The 16122-nt window shown below is 37.0% G+C and overlaps 1 protein-coding gene across 1 annotated transcript; it reads left to right on the top strand.

Annotated features, from left to right (window-relative positions):
• The first annotated feature begins 617 nt into the window (after positions 1-617).
• LOC117391965 (complement C3-like) lies at positions 618-13831 on the top strand. The gene is made up of 43 exons (XM_055225403.1): positions 618-802; positions 1339-1537; positions 1630-1792; positions 1884-1978; positions 3519-3607; positions 3695-3777; positions 3876-3963; positions 4060-4162; positions 4351-4471; positions 4581-4696; positions 4776-4925; positions 5006-5105; positions 5252-5343; positions 5445-5636; positions 6118-6273; positions 6552-6681; positions 6752-6820; positions 6977-7174; positions 7389-7500; positions 7592-7671; positions 7747-7886; positions 7964-8176; positions 8252-8303; positions 8382-8471; positions 8835-9041; positions 9642-9717; positions 9794-9953; positions 10101-10196; positions 10281-10431; positions 10507-10592; positions 10756-10833; positions 10934-11089; positions 11163-11225; positions 11299-11380; positions 11471-11522; positions 11601-11691; positions 11767-11856; positions 12657-12759; positions 12832-12924; positions 13010-13102; positions 13169-13252; positions 13346-13490; positions 13602-13831. The coding sequence occupies exons 1-43, from the start codon at positions 726-728 to the stop codon at positions 13744-13746; spliced, it is 4959 nt and encodes a 1652-aa protein (XP_055081378.1). The 5' UTR covers positions 618-725; the 3' UTR covers positions 13747-13831.
• Positions 13832-16122: the final 2291 nt, after the last annotated feature.

Here is a 16122-nt window from a genome sequence, read left to right as displayed (position 1 = left end):
GGGTAATAAGACCAGAGTTTGGAAACCAAACAGTACTGGAAAGACATATGGGAGAAGGAGGCACCACATAACAGTGATGCACAGTGGCTGGTGGATCTGAGAGACCACAGCAACCTTCCTGAACAGAATCAAGCTGCATGCTAAAAATGAGTGAGGCATCGACTCACTGATCCACACCACCAGGATCTACAGCACAATTAGTGAGTTCCTAGGTCTTGTCAATAAATTGTTAATTTTTGTTTACCTTGTGATTTGCATGTTTACCTTTCAAATATTTCATGGTAAATTACTATATTATCAATAGGAAAAACTGACTCTTGCCCTACATGAGAGATTATTGTCACATTCTAGCATCTGAAAACCACCAATAGGCTATGGGTTACAAAAAAACTGCAAACTGGATTACCAGGCACACATAGGCAAACAAAAAATATACCTTATTGTAATATAGTTTACCAATCCACACTCAAACTATATTTTTAAAACAATGCTGTTATGTTTTGTTAATAACAGAAGATAATTGTCTCTATGGGCTGTGTATTGTACAAAAAAGAAAACATTGATTTTCCGTGTTTGCCTTTGTACACACTTTTTTCAGACATTTCTCAACTGTTTATGGGAAATGGTGTCTATTTGTGTCTGTGTCATGGGACATGGACCTTTGGGACAGGGGATAAAAGCCCTGATTCGAGTAAGCACCGCACTGGAGCCAGTCTGAGCCGAAGATGAGTAGGACTGTACTGTGGCTCCTGGCCTCTCTGGGCTTGGCCTGTTTCACCGCTGTCACTGATGCTACTCCACTGTAAGTGCATTATCTTTTATATCACAGTATTAGAGCTTTCAGATAAACATAACATTAAAAAGACTAAATTAATGTAATTGACTGTTACAATCAGTTATTAGGTCACACATGGCTCAACCTTTGCAGGCCGTTTAAGAATAAAACATGCAAAAAAGAATAAATAAATTAAAAAATAAGAAAATGTATCCTGTGTATCATTTACAGCAACTTTCAAAAGTCCAGATTGTGTCACAGTCAAGTAATGTGAATTTTGGCCCTGTCTCCATCTGTTGGCAAATATTGAGTTCACTGTTCTGATTGAGTCCACCGGGAGGTTATTTACACACATTACATTTATTGCATCAACTTTTGGGAGATGAAGGGTTAGACATGGTGGATTGAGTGTTCAAAATTTGTACTCTATAATACCTATAGTTGTTTCTACAAAATGATGCTGCTTGACTAAATTTAAAGAAAACTGTTGACGTAATTACAACTTTACAAGAAAGTAATGAACAACACATCTCAGCAAAAGCAATGATGTTTTATGTTCACAGAAAGGTGATGTCTGCTCCCAACCTGCTACGTGTGGGAACAGTTGAAAATATATTTGTGGAGTGTCAGGACTGCGCTGGAAAGCCAGCCATGAACGTTGAAATCACTGCCTGGAATTATCCAACGAAAAATCTCAAACTAAATGGCACATCTGTGATACTTGATGCAGCCAACAAGTACCAAGCCCTGGGAGAGTTTGTGGTAAAGAATGATTAATTTTCCAACATTAATGATATGACACCTTTTGTAAACACTATTACGACTTATTCATTGTTTCATTCTCTGCTGGTAAGATCCCCCCAGGAAGTTTTGAAAAGAATCCTAAAGTCAAACAATATGTGTACCTGAAAGCAGCGTTCCCAGGATTCACTTTGGAAAAGGTGGTCTTAGTCTCATTTCAATCAGGATATATGTTCATTCAAACAGATAAGACCCTGTACACCCCCGAGAGTATGGGTAATTGTGACAATTCTTTAAATGATTCTAAAACATTTATACAGTGTACTTTTCAACCTGCACATTACAAAAATATATTCTTTTGTCAAAGTTTCTTTCAGGATTTTTGCTTTGACGCCTGGTATGAAGCCAATTGGAAGAGATGATGCATCAGGGAATGCTGCCTCTATTACAGTGGAGATTGTGGTATGTAGTTTATATTGTTATTTAAAGGTACGCTATGTAACTTTTCTGATGGAAAGTCCGCCCGATGCTAGTCTGCATGAAGATGTTGTTGAAGATTGTTATTGTGTTGTCAGTTGTATTTTAAAACCAATCTATCTTATATAAACATATATGGACGTACGTGTTTTTGCTCACAGCATGAAACCCACAGATAGAATATGGCTTGTCTGAAGCATATTGTTAATGATAAGGAAAATAACAAAATCAAACAGCATTTACAATGTGGCAAGAAGAAATGACTTAGGCCTGTATGAAACATTATCAGGACATAGGAAATCTGTAATTCATTTATATTGAGCTTATGAGCAGACTACAACCCAGTGTTGTTCTTCATATGTGTAAATGTCAAATTTTAAGGATTTCTGTATATTATATGGTCTGCTTTAGTCACATCAAGGCTTATAAACTAAAACAAACACATTTTTTTAAAGATAAGATAAGATATGGGTGGGATCCCAAGGCGCCTGGGAACGCCTTGGGATCCCACCGGAGGAGCTGGAGGACGTGTCTGGGGTGAGGGAAGTTTGGGAGTCCCTGCTTAGACTGCCCCGGATAAGCGGAAGAAAATGGATGGATGGATGGAATAAGATATGCCTTTATTAGTCCCACAGTGGGGAAATTCCAGTATTGCACTGCACAGTTAGAGAACAGAAGGAAAATGGTACATGCAATAAACAAGGTAATAGATAAATAGCTTAAAATAATTTAAAAAATAGACTTTAGTTTAAAATGTATTATCACTTGAACTTTATCAGTTATCAATAACACACTTATCATTTATCAGCATTGGTTGAAAATTCTATCATCGTGCATCACTGTGTTATAGATGGCTAAACAGTCCATAACATACCAAGTCCGGTGTTACCAACCCAAACACTGTTTGGACCAGTCAAAACTCACCCAGAACCTGTGCAGACCCATCCTGGACCAGTCCATACCTGAATTAGACCAGACCAAATCCTAACTGGATGGGTCCAAGCCCATTCTGAACTAGTCTAAATACAGTGTTGACCATTCTGAAACTAGTCTAACTAGTTTAACCCAATCAAGGCTATTCTGAACCCATTGTATTCTAAAACTAGTGTAAACTTGTTCACCAGTCGAAACACGTCCATAAACCTGCCTAGACAAGTCCAACACCAATGCAGACCAGTCAAAACCTGTTTAAAAATAGTCAGAACCCAGTTAAATGGGTTCAACCCTCGTCTGAACCATCCCAAACCCTTGAATACACCCTGAACATAGTTGATAGGAATCTGATCAATATTTCATGTGTCAGGCCTTATAGAGATAACGACCCTGAAATACTCACATTATTACTGTGAGTGGAGTCGCTTCTCCACAGATCTGACCCACAACTTTGCCTGGTGGCTTCTCCATGGTGATTGATATGCAAAACAAAAATATCTTTATGGAGACAAGTGGGTGGAAAGTTACAAAGTACTCCTTTAAATACTCACCTGTTGTGATTGTGAAAGTTGTCGATGTTGTTGCCTCTCAGACGCCCGAAGGCATTGTCATCCCGCAAGATCCTGTGTCACTAAAAGATGGGATGCACTCTGGAACATACCGACTCGGTGAAATAGTCAGGTTAGTCATTTTAACTCATTAATTTCATACGATTACTATGGCTACAAATTTAATAGTATTTGTATTGTGTTGTATGTCCATGGACAGTATTGGCCAATGGAAAATTAGGTCGAAATTTCAAAGCAACCCTCAGGAAAGTTACTCTGCAGAGTTTGAAGTAAAAAAATATGGTAAGCTTCTCTTGAGCTCAAAGTGGAACTGGGTATTTTAGCCTCTAACTGAGATATGTTTAATTTTCACAATATCTATTTTATTATTATGTTTTCAGTGCTGCCCAGTTATGAAGTGAAGCTGACACCTGAGATAGCTTTCTTCTATTTTGACTCCGACTCTTTCCAAGTCAGCATCAAAGCCAAGTCAGTAATCAAGACTTTTATTAAATGGCTTTGTCAAAATGTAACGGCAATTCTTTTAGTCTTATTTATGAGTTATGGACCTATTTATTATTTCAGTTACTTGTTTGGAAAAGCAGTTAACGGCATGGCTTATGTTGTGTTTGGCGTCATGGAAGGTGAAATTAGAAAAGTCTTTCCTTCCTCATTGCAAAGAATACCGGTGAGCATATTTTTTATATGTAGGTTACTGCATGCTTCATACATACATATTGTATGTATTGTACACTGATATTCTTACTGCACCTTATAAGCACGCGCAGACTCAGTGTTTCTAAAGTATGTGGCATTTACTTGTGTAACAGCTATATAAACATAAATGATTGCTCTTTAACCTGTCTGACCCTTTAGATTAATGACGGTGCAGGTGAGGCGTTCCTGAGGAAGCAGCACATCATCCAAACTTTCCCAAACAAGGAAACACTGGTTGGAAAATCTTTATTTGTGACAGCCATGGTGCACACAGAAAGCGGTGAGCCCAAAAGTCAAAATGTAGAACTAAAATGTACCAAAAAAATACATTATTTTCTAATCTAGAATCTAATTTCTTCTTATATTTACTGTGTTTTTCTTTCATGCAGGAAGTGAAATGGTTGAAGGAGAAATAAGAAATATACAAATTGTTAAATCACCTTACGTCTTGAACTTTGATAAAACACCCAAATATTTCAAACCTGGAATGTCATTTGATGTCACGGTAACAACTTTGTATAATATAAATCTAAATGTATATAATTAGAAGCTCATCTTTACCTCTGAGATGTTGTAAATGTCAGGTTACAGTTACTAACCCTGATGGGAGTCCAGCTGAGGGTGTTCCAGTTGTGTTGAGCTCTGGTCCAAACATCCACGGCACCACACGCGCCAACGGCAGGACCACCCTCACAGTCAACACCAGGTCATCTGATAAAACCCTGACCGTCACTGTACGTTCCCATTGGAAACACATTAGAATCATTAAAGATTTTGCATTTACAATTGTATTCTTTATGTTATGTAATTTTAGGCAAAGACCAATGATGAACGCTTGCCCAATGCAAGACAGACAGAAGTGTCAATGGTGGCTAGACCTCATGAAACAAAAAGCAACAGTTATATTCACATAAGTGAGCAAAATTTCACTTTGGTACATCATTATAATTCTGGGGAAGACTAGGGAAGTCCGAAGAGTGTGGTGGACATTAATATTTGTCTGTTTTGTTTGATTTTGTCATTTTTGATTGTGTCATTTACTTTGTCTTTTATGTTGTAGATATATTGTCAACAGATGTGACCTTGGGGACTGATCTTAAGGTCCATTTAAACCTGAACAGTAACACCAGACAATTTGAAATTACATATCTGGTGAGTGATGTTTTAAAAGTTTATTTTTACAACACCTTTCCCAGACGAAGAGATATGAAAATACTAAACTATGGGGATAATATAATCTCTTCGATTTTTAGATCCTGAGCAGAGGCCAGCTGGTTGACTTTGGGAGGCAACTTTCAGATGGTCAAGTGACTGTTGTTATGATCATCCCAGTTACCAAAAAAATGCTTCCATCATTTCGAATCATTGTGTACTACCACCCCACTCCCTCTGAGGTGGTGTCTGACTCTATTTGGGTGGATGTCGATGACTCTTGTATGGGCACGGTAAGGTACACCCAACAAAGTTGCAACTTTATGTTTCTACCATTCAAATAACTGTGACAGTCTGGTACCTTCATATAAAATATTTAACTTTTCAAGGACTTCAATTTGAAACAGGACTGAAGTACAACATTTATTGCTTGGTTTCAAATGGCATCATAACATTTTATAGGCCAATAATATTTAATACAGATGGGGGCAGCTAATTTTTGATTGTAATAAAGTGAGTTCTAGGGTCTAGTCACTAGTAGAAATGGCCAGGTTCAACATTTGTGCATTTACCTATATTTCATAGTAAAGTACAATTTAATCAAGGAAAAACTGGCTCTTGTCCCCCATAATCATCTACACGCCCATCATGGTCAACAATGGTCAGAGCTATCAGAGCAGATGTGTGTGTTCATTTAAGAATAGGTTGTTTGGAGCTAACTATCTTAGATACATTAAATAAAATATTTTAAATGAATTATTATATTGTTTTCAGCTTAAGCTAGAACCAAAGTTTCCTGTTGTGTCGTATGAGCCGCGTAGGACATTTAATCTGAAGGTGACTGGAGACCCGGGTGCTACTGTCGGACTGGTGGCTGTGGACAAAGGCGTTTACGTCCTGAACAAAAAACACCTACTCACCCAGAAAAAGGCAAGATTTATTTAAAATTCTGCTATTGTAACCTACCAACTTTAGTTATAAAGAAGTTCACAATAGCTGGCCAAAATACAGTACACAAAATGTACAATAAATAAACACAGCAATCTGAAAACATAGAAACAAGAAGACTCAAGTTGCTCATGTTCATGCAAATTTATGTATTTATAAAATCTACTACCTCATTTTATCTCATGAGCTAATAGCAAGATTAAACCACTGCACCAACAGTGGTATCTTATTCATACAGTGTTGTTGCGTTCTTCACTCAGGTGTGGGAGATTGTGGAGAAAGCGGACACCGGCTGCACTCCAGGTGGAGGAAGAAACAGCATGGGAGTGTTTTTTGATGCCGGGCTCCTGTTTCAAACAGACACAGCAGAGGGGACTGCGTACAGGCAGGGTAATGCACCATTCACACTTCACAATTCATTGTCTTTAATTCATTATTGACTCAAGCTGTCTTTTGTTAGAGGTGAAATGCTCTGCTCATGCAAGGAAAAAGCGAGCCAGCACTTTGTTTGATGTCAGAACCACTCTGGGTAAGACATTTTATATTCATATTGAGTCAAAATATATTTGTATTTACCACCTTGCTTTCATCCATGGCCTTATCTGCTCAAAGATCATATTTTAGTGTTATTTTCATTGTTTTATATTGCACCATATCACTGTAATCCATTATCATGACATGACAGTGAGCACCTATAGCAACTCCCTGCAGCGTGAGTGCTGTTTGGATGGCATGAAGAACACCCCTCTTTCATACGACTGTGCAACACGTAAACGCTACATCACTGACGGTAAAGAATGTGAGGATGCTTTCCTGTACTGCTGTGAAGAGCTGGCCAAGCAGCGCAGCGAACTCAAGGAGGACAACCTCATTCTGGCCCGCAGTAAGATTACACCCATTTTTCTGTCAAACACACACACGGTGGAAGAGAGTGTTTTTTGTTTGAGAGAAGAACTAAATATGTAGGGTTTGTGTGTTAAACATGTGTGAATGAAAGAAAACAACTCCTGGTATATTTTTGTTTTTTGTCTTTTTTGGGCTAATAAGGTGTAGTTAATTAAAAAGTGTTACCATTTTATTTTTTTCCATATCTGTAGGTGAGGAGGACAATAGTTACATGGATAGCAGTGAAATTATTTCTCGAACTAATTTCCCAGAAAGTTGGCAATGGGTTACCTTCAAAATTCCTCAGTGTGGGAAACGAGATTGGTAAGATGGGCAAATAAGTGTTACTAGGTTTCAGTAATATTAATAATAAGAATAATCTATTCTCATTGATAACATGTCGTTTTCATTTTAGTCAAACTGAAATGGGCATTCCCTTAAAAGACTCCATCACAACCTGGGTGTTTACTGGCATTAGTCTATCTCAAAATACTGGTAAGAGGTTTATTTGTACATATATGTTTGACCATTTTAAAATAAAATAATAATAATTGTATGTTTGTTTTTTAGGTATCTGTGTTGGAAAGCCTTTGGATGTTGTTGTATATAAAGAGTTTTTCTTAGACCTCAAACTTCCTTATTCTGCCGTGGTTGGAGAACAGATTGAACTTAGGGCGATTATACATAACTACATTCAAGATGAAGTCACTGTAAGGTTACACATTATCATCCAGAATAATACAACTAAGTCTTATGATTGATTGACATATTTGGCTTTATTCTGTAGGTGCGTATTGAACTCATAGAAACCCCAAATGTGTGCAGCGCAGCATCAAAGCGTGGCAAATTTACTCAGGAGGTGAGACTGGGACCCTCTTCCACTCGTGCAGTAATGTTTGTTATTATTCCCATGGAAAAGGGCTCATTAAGGATTGAAGTTAAAGCCGCTGTGAAAAACTCGTGGCATTCTGATGGAGTTATTAAGCAACTGCTGGTTGTGGTAAGAACATGTCAGCAGTATTCACCTTACCCTGTGCACTACCTCGGTTAATGGTCCTTCTGTGGTGTTTTTCAGCCAAAGGGTGTTCTCACTAAAGAAAATAAGATTGTCCAAATAAATCCAAAAGGTGCTTTACAGCAGTACAAATTATGTGTTGATTAGGTGTTGATTAAGTGGTAAGTCTCATGTGATTTGTCCCTTGTAGGCGGCACACAAGAAGAGACGATCAACACTGGTATTTCAAAAATTGAAATGGTTCCAGGAACGCCATCGAGCACCAAAATCTTCGTGACAGGTACCATAAATCACTCATAATCCTGGCACAGCACAACTAAGACATATTCTAAACAATAAAATAAAACTGATAAAAGAAATATGTGTCACATTCTTCCATTTCAATATTTCACATTAAATGAGCATGTGTAACATGATCAAAACACATGGATTTTTATATGGTCAACATTTGACATTTACTGGCCCTTCATCTACCAAAAGTAGGGCAAACTAGCACAACAAAAAGTGAATTACTGAAAAAGGTTTCTAGAACATGTCATTGAAAAGGTTCAGTTAATAATGGGCCTAATTTGCTATTTTCTCTCTCTTTGCTTTATCATTTGTTACATTTGATTAATTTGTTTACTTTCCCCTGTGTCTTCAGGCGAAGATCAGGTGAGCCCCCTGTTGGAGACTGTCATTGGAGGATCTGCCATGGGCAAACTGATCGTTCTGCCCACTGGGTGTGGGGAGCAGAACATGTACCACATGACTAAGCCTGTCATTGCCACAACATATTTGGACAATACCAATCAATGGGAATCAGTGGGCCTGGGGAAGCGCAGTGATGCCCTCAGCCATATTAAAACTGGTGTGTATCGTTAGCAGCACTGAACTTACTTACAAACTTTTAAATAATCGTAAATAATCATAAACATGATCTTTCTGTGTCCCCAGATACAAGGTAAACATATGCAAACCTTACTGGCAACAGTTTCAAAGCTGTTTGGCCATCATGTACAAAACCATTGTACATGATGGCCAAGTTATTTATGTTTATGAATTATGTACTATGATTTGTTTGGTTTTAGAAAAAAAATTAGAAAGCAGAATGAGTGTCATTGTCCATGTTTTGGGTTGCCAGTCACAATGCTGAAATCCAGTTGGTTTAAACCTAAAAAGGACCCCAGCATCAGCATGAATCAGTGCTAGTGCAGCCTCTGCAGCTCAGTTAGTGAATTCTGGAGATTTCATATGAGACATGGCCTGCCCACTGAGAATGAGACAAAAATTGTATGTGTTGTCTATCTGCAGGTCAAGGCTCTAGCCCAGGTTCAGTTGTGATTGCAGTACCTTTTTTAAAAAAAAAAAATAAAAAATAAACTATAAGAGCACAGGCTATATACAGTTCCTTTAAATAGAAATTGTATTCTCATCTAAGTTATGTTGTAACTTTAGGTTGTGTTTTCAGGCTTCCAAAATGAAATGAAATATGCTAAACCTGATGGATCCTTTGCTGTGTGGCCAAACGCAAAAAGCAGTACTTGGTAAAACACAAACAATTTTTGGAGTCACAAACTGAAAGTAGTCTCTTGACCTCCACTCTCCTCTGTTTACTGTAAGGTTAACTGCTTATGTTGTCAAAGTATTTGCCATGGCCAGCAATCTGGTTGCAATACCCAACAGTGCAATCTGTAATGCGGTGCAGTGGCTGATCCTGAATACACAGAAGCCTGACGGCATGTTCACAGAGGTTAAAATGGTCTACCACAGAGAGTATACAGTAAGTATCACCAATACAGAAACCATAGGCTTCTTTTGTTTAGATGCAGTACAGCTAATAAAAACATAATCATATTTTGAGCATATTTCATTAATCTGGGATGAAAAGCAGTTTGACAGTTGTCTCTTACAGTGAATGTACTTTTAGGGCGACGTTCATGGAAGAGATTCCGATGCCTCCCTGACGGCCTTCTGTCTCATTGCGATGCAGGAGTCCAAACGAATATGTGAGCCCATAGTGAATGTGAGTTTGGCTGTATTTCTGTCTTATTCTCACGCTGTTCTATGAAGTTTTGTTATTGTTTCTTACTTTTGTTATTTTTTTCAGAGTTTACCTAATGCTGTAGATAAGTCTGTGACGTACCTGGAGAAGCGCCTTCCCTCACTCACCAACCCTTATGCAGTCACCATTACATCATATGCTCTAGCTAATGAAAACAGGCTCAATAAAGAAACTCTGTACAGATTTGCTTCTTCAGGTTGGAACATTTTATACATGATTTATGGTTCTTATGTTATGGCTGTGTTATGTTATGTGTCTTATGTGCCTAAAGAGAGGGACCATTGGACTTCACCTCTGGGACACGTGTTCTCACTGGAGGCAACAGCTTATGCTCTTCTAGCTCTTGTCAAGGGCAGAGTGAGTCTTGTTATTGTTTTGTATATTTTAAAAGAGAACATTTAAACATTTATATGAGTAGCTTTAAGAACAAATGTACATTACATTATACTTTATAGTTAAAAATAGTTGAATATGTAATACATTGTTGATAAAAGACATAACTTTTATACTTAAAAAACAGTTTCTAGAGGAAGCTCGTCCCGTTGTGAGATGGCTTACAAATCAACAGAAGGTCGGTGGCGGATATGGGTCAACACAGGTACAAATGTATATAGATATATTATAGATATTAATGGATTTGATTTTTTTGTTCAATGATATAACTATTTGCTAATGCTAAAACATTTCCTTGATCTTAGGCCACGATAATGGTGTACCAGGCAGTGTCTGAGTACTGGACTGTGGCTCAAGAACCAGACTATAACCTGGATGTGAAGCTGAAGATCCCTGGGCGCGCTAATCTGGAAAGCTTTAGATTCACCAGAGATAACCGGCACACCACAAGGACGTCTAGTGTAAGTGCACACAGTTCAAGTGGGAGCGTAACGTGAGACTGATTCTGATCTTTATGTTTCAACCACAAAACAGAACTTTGCAGTCGATGAACATGTGAAACTGATTGCCACAGGCACAGGAGAAGCAACTCTGACCGTAAAACACAGTACCTTTAAACCCCTCCTTTTATCCAGATGTTTGTCCTTATTCAATGTGTTTTATTTTACAGCTGCTCACACAATACTATGCTCCACCTAAAGACACTTTGAGTAACTGTACAAGGTTCAATCTTTCGCTGGACTTCAGTCTTGGTAAATTCTTGTTTTTTCTATTATTACAATATACAACACAGAATACATTTTCTACGGATTATTACTAACCACATCTGCTTGGTTTATCAGACAAAGTCGATGATAACGAAGGAGATATTTACAAGCTGAGAGCTGATTTTTTGTAAGTAAAAGTTTGACAAAAATACATATATTAAGGGATACATTATAACAAACATTTTTTGCTGTTTTGTTTTTATAGCTTCAAAAACCCAAAAGAAGCTGCAAAGATGTCGATCTTGGATATTGCCTTACCCACTGGCTTCATACCTATAAATGACGACTTAAATGCTGTAAGATTTAGTTTGGTCCACTTTTTATTTAACTGTTTAAGAGTTAACAGCTCTCTATGTCCTGTGTAACTGTAGTTGTCTGAAGGCCGTGCCCGCGTCCTCTCCGGATGGGAATTCAACAAGGATCTGACAGACAAAGGCTCCCTCATTCTCTACAAGGACGAGGTTACACACCATACACAGACACCACACATACACATGCACCATACATACACATACACAGACACCACACATACACATATACATGCACCATACATACACATACACAGACACCACACATACACATACACAGACACCACACATACACATACACAGACTCACATACACATACACATACACAAACACCACACATACACATATACATGCACCACACATACACAGACACGGACACCACACATACACAGACACGGACACCACACATACACATACACAAACACCACACATACACATATACATGCACCACACATACACATACACAAACACCACACATACACATACACATACACAGACACCATACATACACATACACAGACACCATACATATCCCAAAACTCTGATTATGATCTGATTTATGCAGTTATCAAATTACTGAAATGGCATGTAGACTGTTACATCTGATGTGAGCAATGTAATTTATAATAATAATAATAATAATAATAATAATAATAATAATAATAATAATAATAATAATAATAATAATAATAATAATAATAATAATATGCAAAATGATCAGGCTAATGTGATCAAATAAAAAATGAAAGAGAAAATATTAAAGATTAAAAGAGTTGTTTTTTTTTATTTATTGTACTTTGTCTTTCAAATACAACAGTTACTTAAAAATCTATTGATTAACTGACATGCGCTTGATGAGCAGATTTCTTTTGTCCATGCAAACAAATTTTTGGGGGTTGTCTGTCCATTGGGGCTTTTTTCTGTTTCTGATGGGACCCTTGGTGTTTTGACAGATTGCTAATGATCGAGTGGAAGAGCTCTCCATTAGATTGAGACAGACTCACAAAGTGGGCATTTTACAGCCTGGCTCTGTATCGCTGTATGAATACTATGATGGTAAATACAAATGGTTCTTTAAATTACAAACAGAACTGGTAAAAAACAGCTGACATTATAAATCTTTTACAGCAACAACAAAATGTGTAAAGTTTTATCATCCACAAAGAAAAGACGGTCAGCTCTTGAAGCGCTGCAGAGACAGGATATGCCTGTGTGCAGAAGGTACTGAAATATTCAACTTAAAATAGCATTTTTACTGTGTAAATAGTATTAACATGATTACAAATGTATATATTATTTTTTGCAGAAAACTGTAGCATGCAAAGGAAGGGCAACATCAAAAACCAGGAACGCATAGCCAAGGCGTGTGAATCTACACTGACCAGCACGATTGACTTTGGTAAGTGAATGTGCTTCTGCTATTTAACAGAGGTGAAAAATAAGAAGCTATTTTTTTTTTCCTTAGTGTACAATGCTGTTCTGGACGAAGCAGTGTACAGTGAATCTTTTGACACCTACACCATGCGAATTGAGAACGTCATCAAGGAAGGTTGGTCTTTTTGATACAGTAACCTAATTATAAATGATTCATCAGATTTACTTGATTCACAGTCTGTGTATGCCCATACTTCGTAACTTGCAGGAACGCATGATAAGCAGGCACAAGGCCAACTGCGCAGGTTCCTCAGTTTCCCGCACTGCAGAGAAACTTTAAATCTACAGGTAAACAAAGGATACCTTATAATGGGCACAGCCGAGGACACTCTGCAAGATAAAAAGACTAACTCGTAAGTGGATTGTTTTTTGTTTTTTTCCAATTAAACTTAACCCCTTTGCTTTAAGTAAACTAGTCTTACCACCAGCTGGATCAGTAATAAGTTTCTATTGAACTATTTTAGATATGAGTATTTGCTCGGTGAAAAGACATGGATTGAGTTCTGGCCCAGAGGAGAAGACTGCCAAAAAGATGAATACAGACCTACATGCTTGGGTATCGAAGACCTGATAAACAAGTATGAGTCACATGGCTGTATTGCTAAATGAGATTAATGCCTGATGTGTTTCTATAAGTAAATAAATGTTTATCTTTTGTAAAGGAAAGCAATAAACAATAATATACAATAAAAAATGTATTGTAACGTTATGATCAGCTATTTGTGTGAATAAACCATTATAAACATTAGAAAAAATTCATTTCAGTCATTTCTGTAGTATGGCTTTTATAAACTACAGCAAAACATTTGTTAGATAGCCATGTATGGAAGATAATATGTTTTATCAGATTGAGAATTTTTAAATACTGCTGCTATTGCTATTTCTCACTTTGAATTGTTTTAACTCTGAATAACCATGTTTGGATTATTTTCCTTCTGAATTTCAGTTGCTGAATTTTTCAGAATACATTTTTAATGTGTTTAAAAAATAAATAAATAAATAATTTAAATATTCAGCACATATATTTTCAGCAATAAATTCAGCTGTTAAAATAGTACAAGTGCAATATTTTGCAGCAAAGATCCACAATACTTGGGGATGGAACTGCCAGTTCATACTTAATTAAAAAAAAAAAAAAAATCAGTATAAGGTTTAAACATGATACTATCACGTCACTACCATTATCTCGATATAACATAGTAAAAGACAAATTCAATTCTTTCAACTGGACGAAAGTTTTAGAGTGAAGACATTGTGCTGCTCATCCAAGCGGCTTCTTCAGTTCTGGTCAGAGTGATGGTGGACACTGTCTTATTTCTATCTGAAGGGAAGAGCTAACTACGCTGAAACTAACACCTATTGTTTAAAGTTTCTGTTAGTGTGGTTCTTTAGACCTTGCCTACAAAGTGTGAGCTGTGTCTGAGTCATGTTTAGCATAATCATTCAGGCACCGTTCACACTTACTGTAACCAAATAGATGTGGTAGTTCCAGGGTAGTTAGCTCCTCCATTCAGATAGATATTAGGTAATGTCTACTGTTATCTGAGCAGAATTTTGTCCGGACCTGGACGATTGGGAGATTACACAGACATCATGATATAATGTGAAATGTAAATGGAGTTTTGGATGCAATGGAGGATCTATCCATTTTTGCTGTTTGTATGGAGAGATATAGGCAATGCTACTGATGTTGTCATGACTTTTCCCACCCATAGTTGTAGTAGTAGGGCCTCTAGGAGTAGGACTACTGCTTGTGTGTAAATGACAAAAAAGCATCACCAATGGTAAGATGAGCCCATGAGTGAGCACTGAAATGACTGTGTCAGCGCTGTAAGCTTCCTGTGGTCCTCCACATCCAAGTTGTTTTTTTTTTATGTTTTACAACTATTTTATTGTGTTCAAAACACAAAAAATAGAGTTTAATGAAATTGCATTGTTTTAGAATAAATATAACAAACTTGACATTAATTTGTCCTTTTCACACACTGTAGTCTATAATGCACTGTGTACTATTACTTCATCCCTGTAATCTTCTCTTTGAAAGTACAACAACAGTAGAGCTGGATACCAATCATTTTTCAAATGTCTATTAGTGTTTTTTCTCATCTTGATCACAATATCAGATCTTTTTCCTTTTAAAGACGAATGAAAATTACTTATAATTTGATGAATTTAAGGCCATTTAAAATCTGATGAAACAAATGATAAAATCTAATATTAAAGAAAATGTGACATTTATTTGTTTCAACTGGCAGTCCATTGACTGCTGAACTGAGATACTCTTTCTCTCACTGCATTTCACCATCATGTAACTGGGAGGTAGGTTAATAATAACAGTAATCAACAAGTCGGTCTGGCATAAAGGACAAAGGCAAAGTGGTACAAAAATTACAAAGCTTTATTTTATGTTATGACCATTTAAAAGTCATTACCTTTTTTCAAGGTGCCCCAATCAAGAAAACAGTAAGCAACAACCAGCAAATTTACTTTTGTAAATGTGGAATTTTACCAAAACTGAACTATTAAACTAAACACAACAAATCAAATTTAGTAATGTCAAACCAAATGTTAATGACAAGGAAAACAACAACTGAAATCCTACATTTTCAATAAGTTAAAGTGCTAGTGCTGTGCAAAACATGGATGATGTGCAAATACTGGCATGTAAAGTGCTTGTGCTAAAGTGCTTTGTGTGCTGCTTGTCACTAGGTTGAAGTGCATGTAGTTCTGGATGTTTTAAGTGCCTTGTGCTAAGGAGGTCTGTTTGGGCTAAAGTGACTTGTGCAAACCCTGAGGCCTTGCTTTGCATTGCACTTCAATCCCGACCGTATATTGCACCTAAATTAACCCAACCCAAGTTGCAGTAAGACTTTAGCTAATATTCATTCAAAATATGAATTCACTGAAAACACTAAAAAAAACTAACAGAGCAGAGACTGAATAGAGAGCAAAAATGTCTTACAACAACAGCAATCTAGTACGTAA

Source organism: Periophthalmus magnuspinnatus, chromosome 1 (genome assembly GCF_009829125.3).
Source record: "Periophthalmus magnuspinnatus isolate fPerMag1 chromosome 1, fPerMag1.2.pri, whole genome shotgun sequence".
Classification (NCBI taxonomy): Eukaryota; Metazoa; Chordata; class Actinopteri; order Gobiiformes; family Gobiidae; genus Periophthalmus; species Periophthalmus magnuspinnatus.
This window is presented reverse-complemented; position numbering and strand designations above follow the sequence as displayed.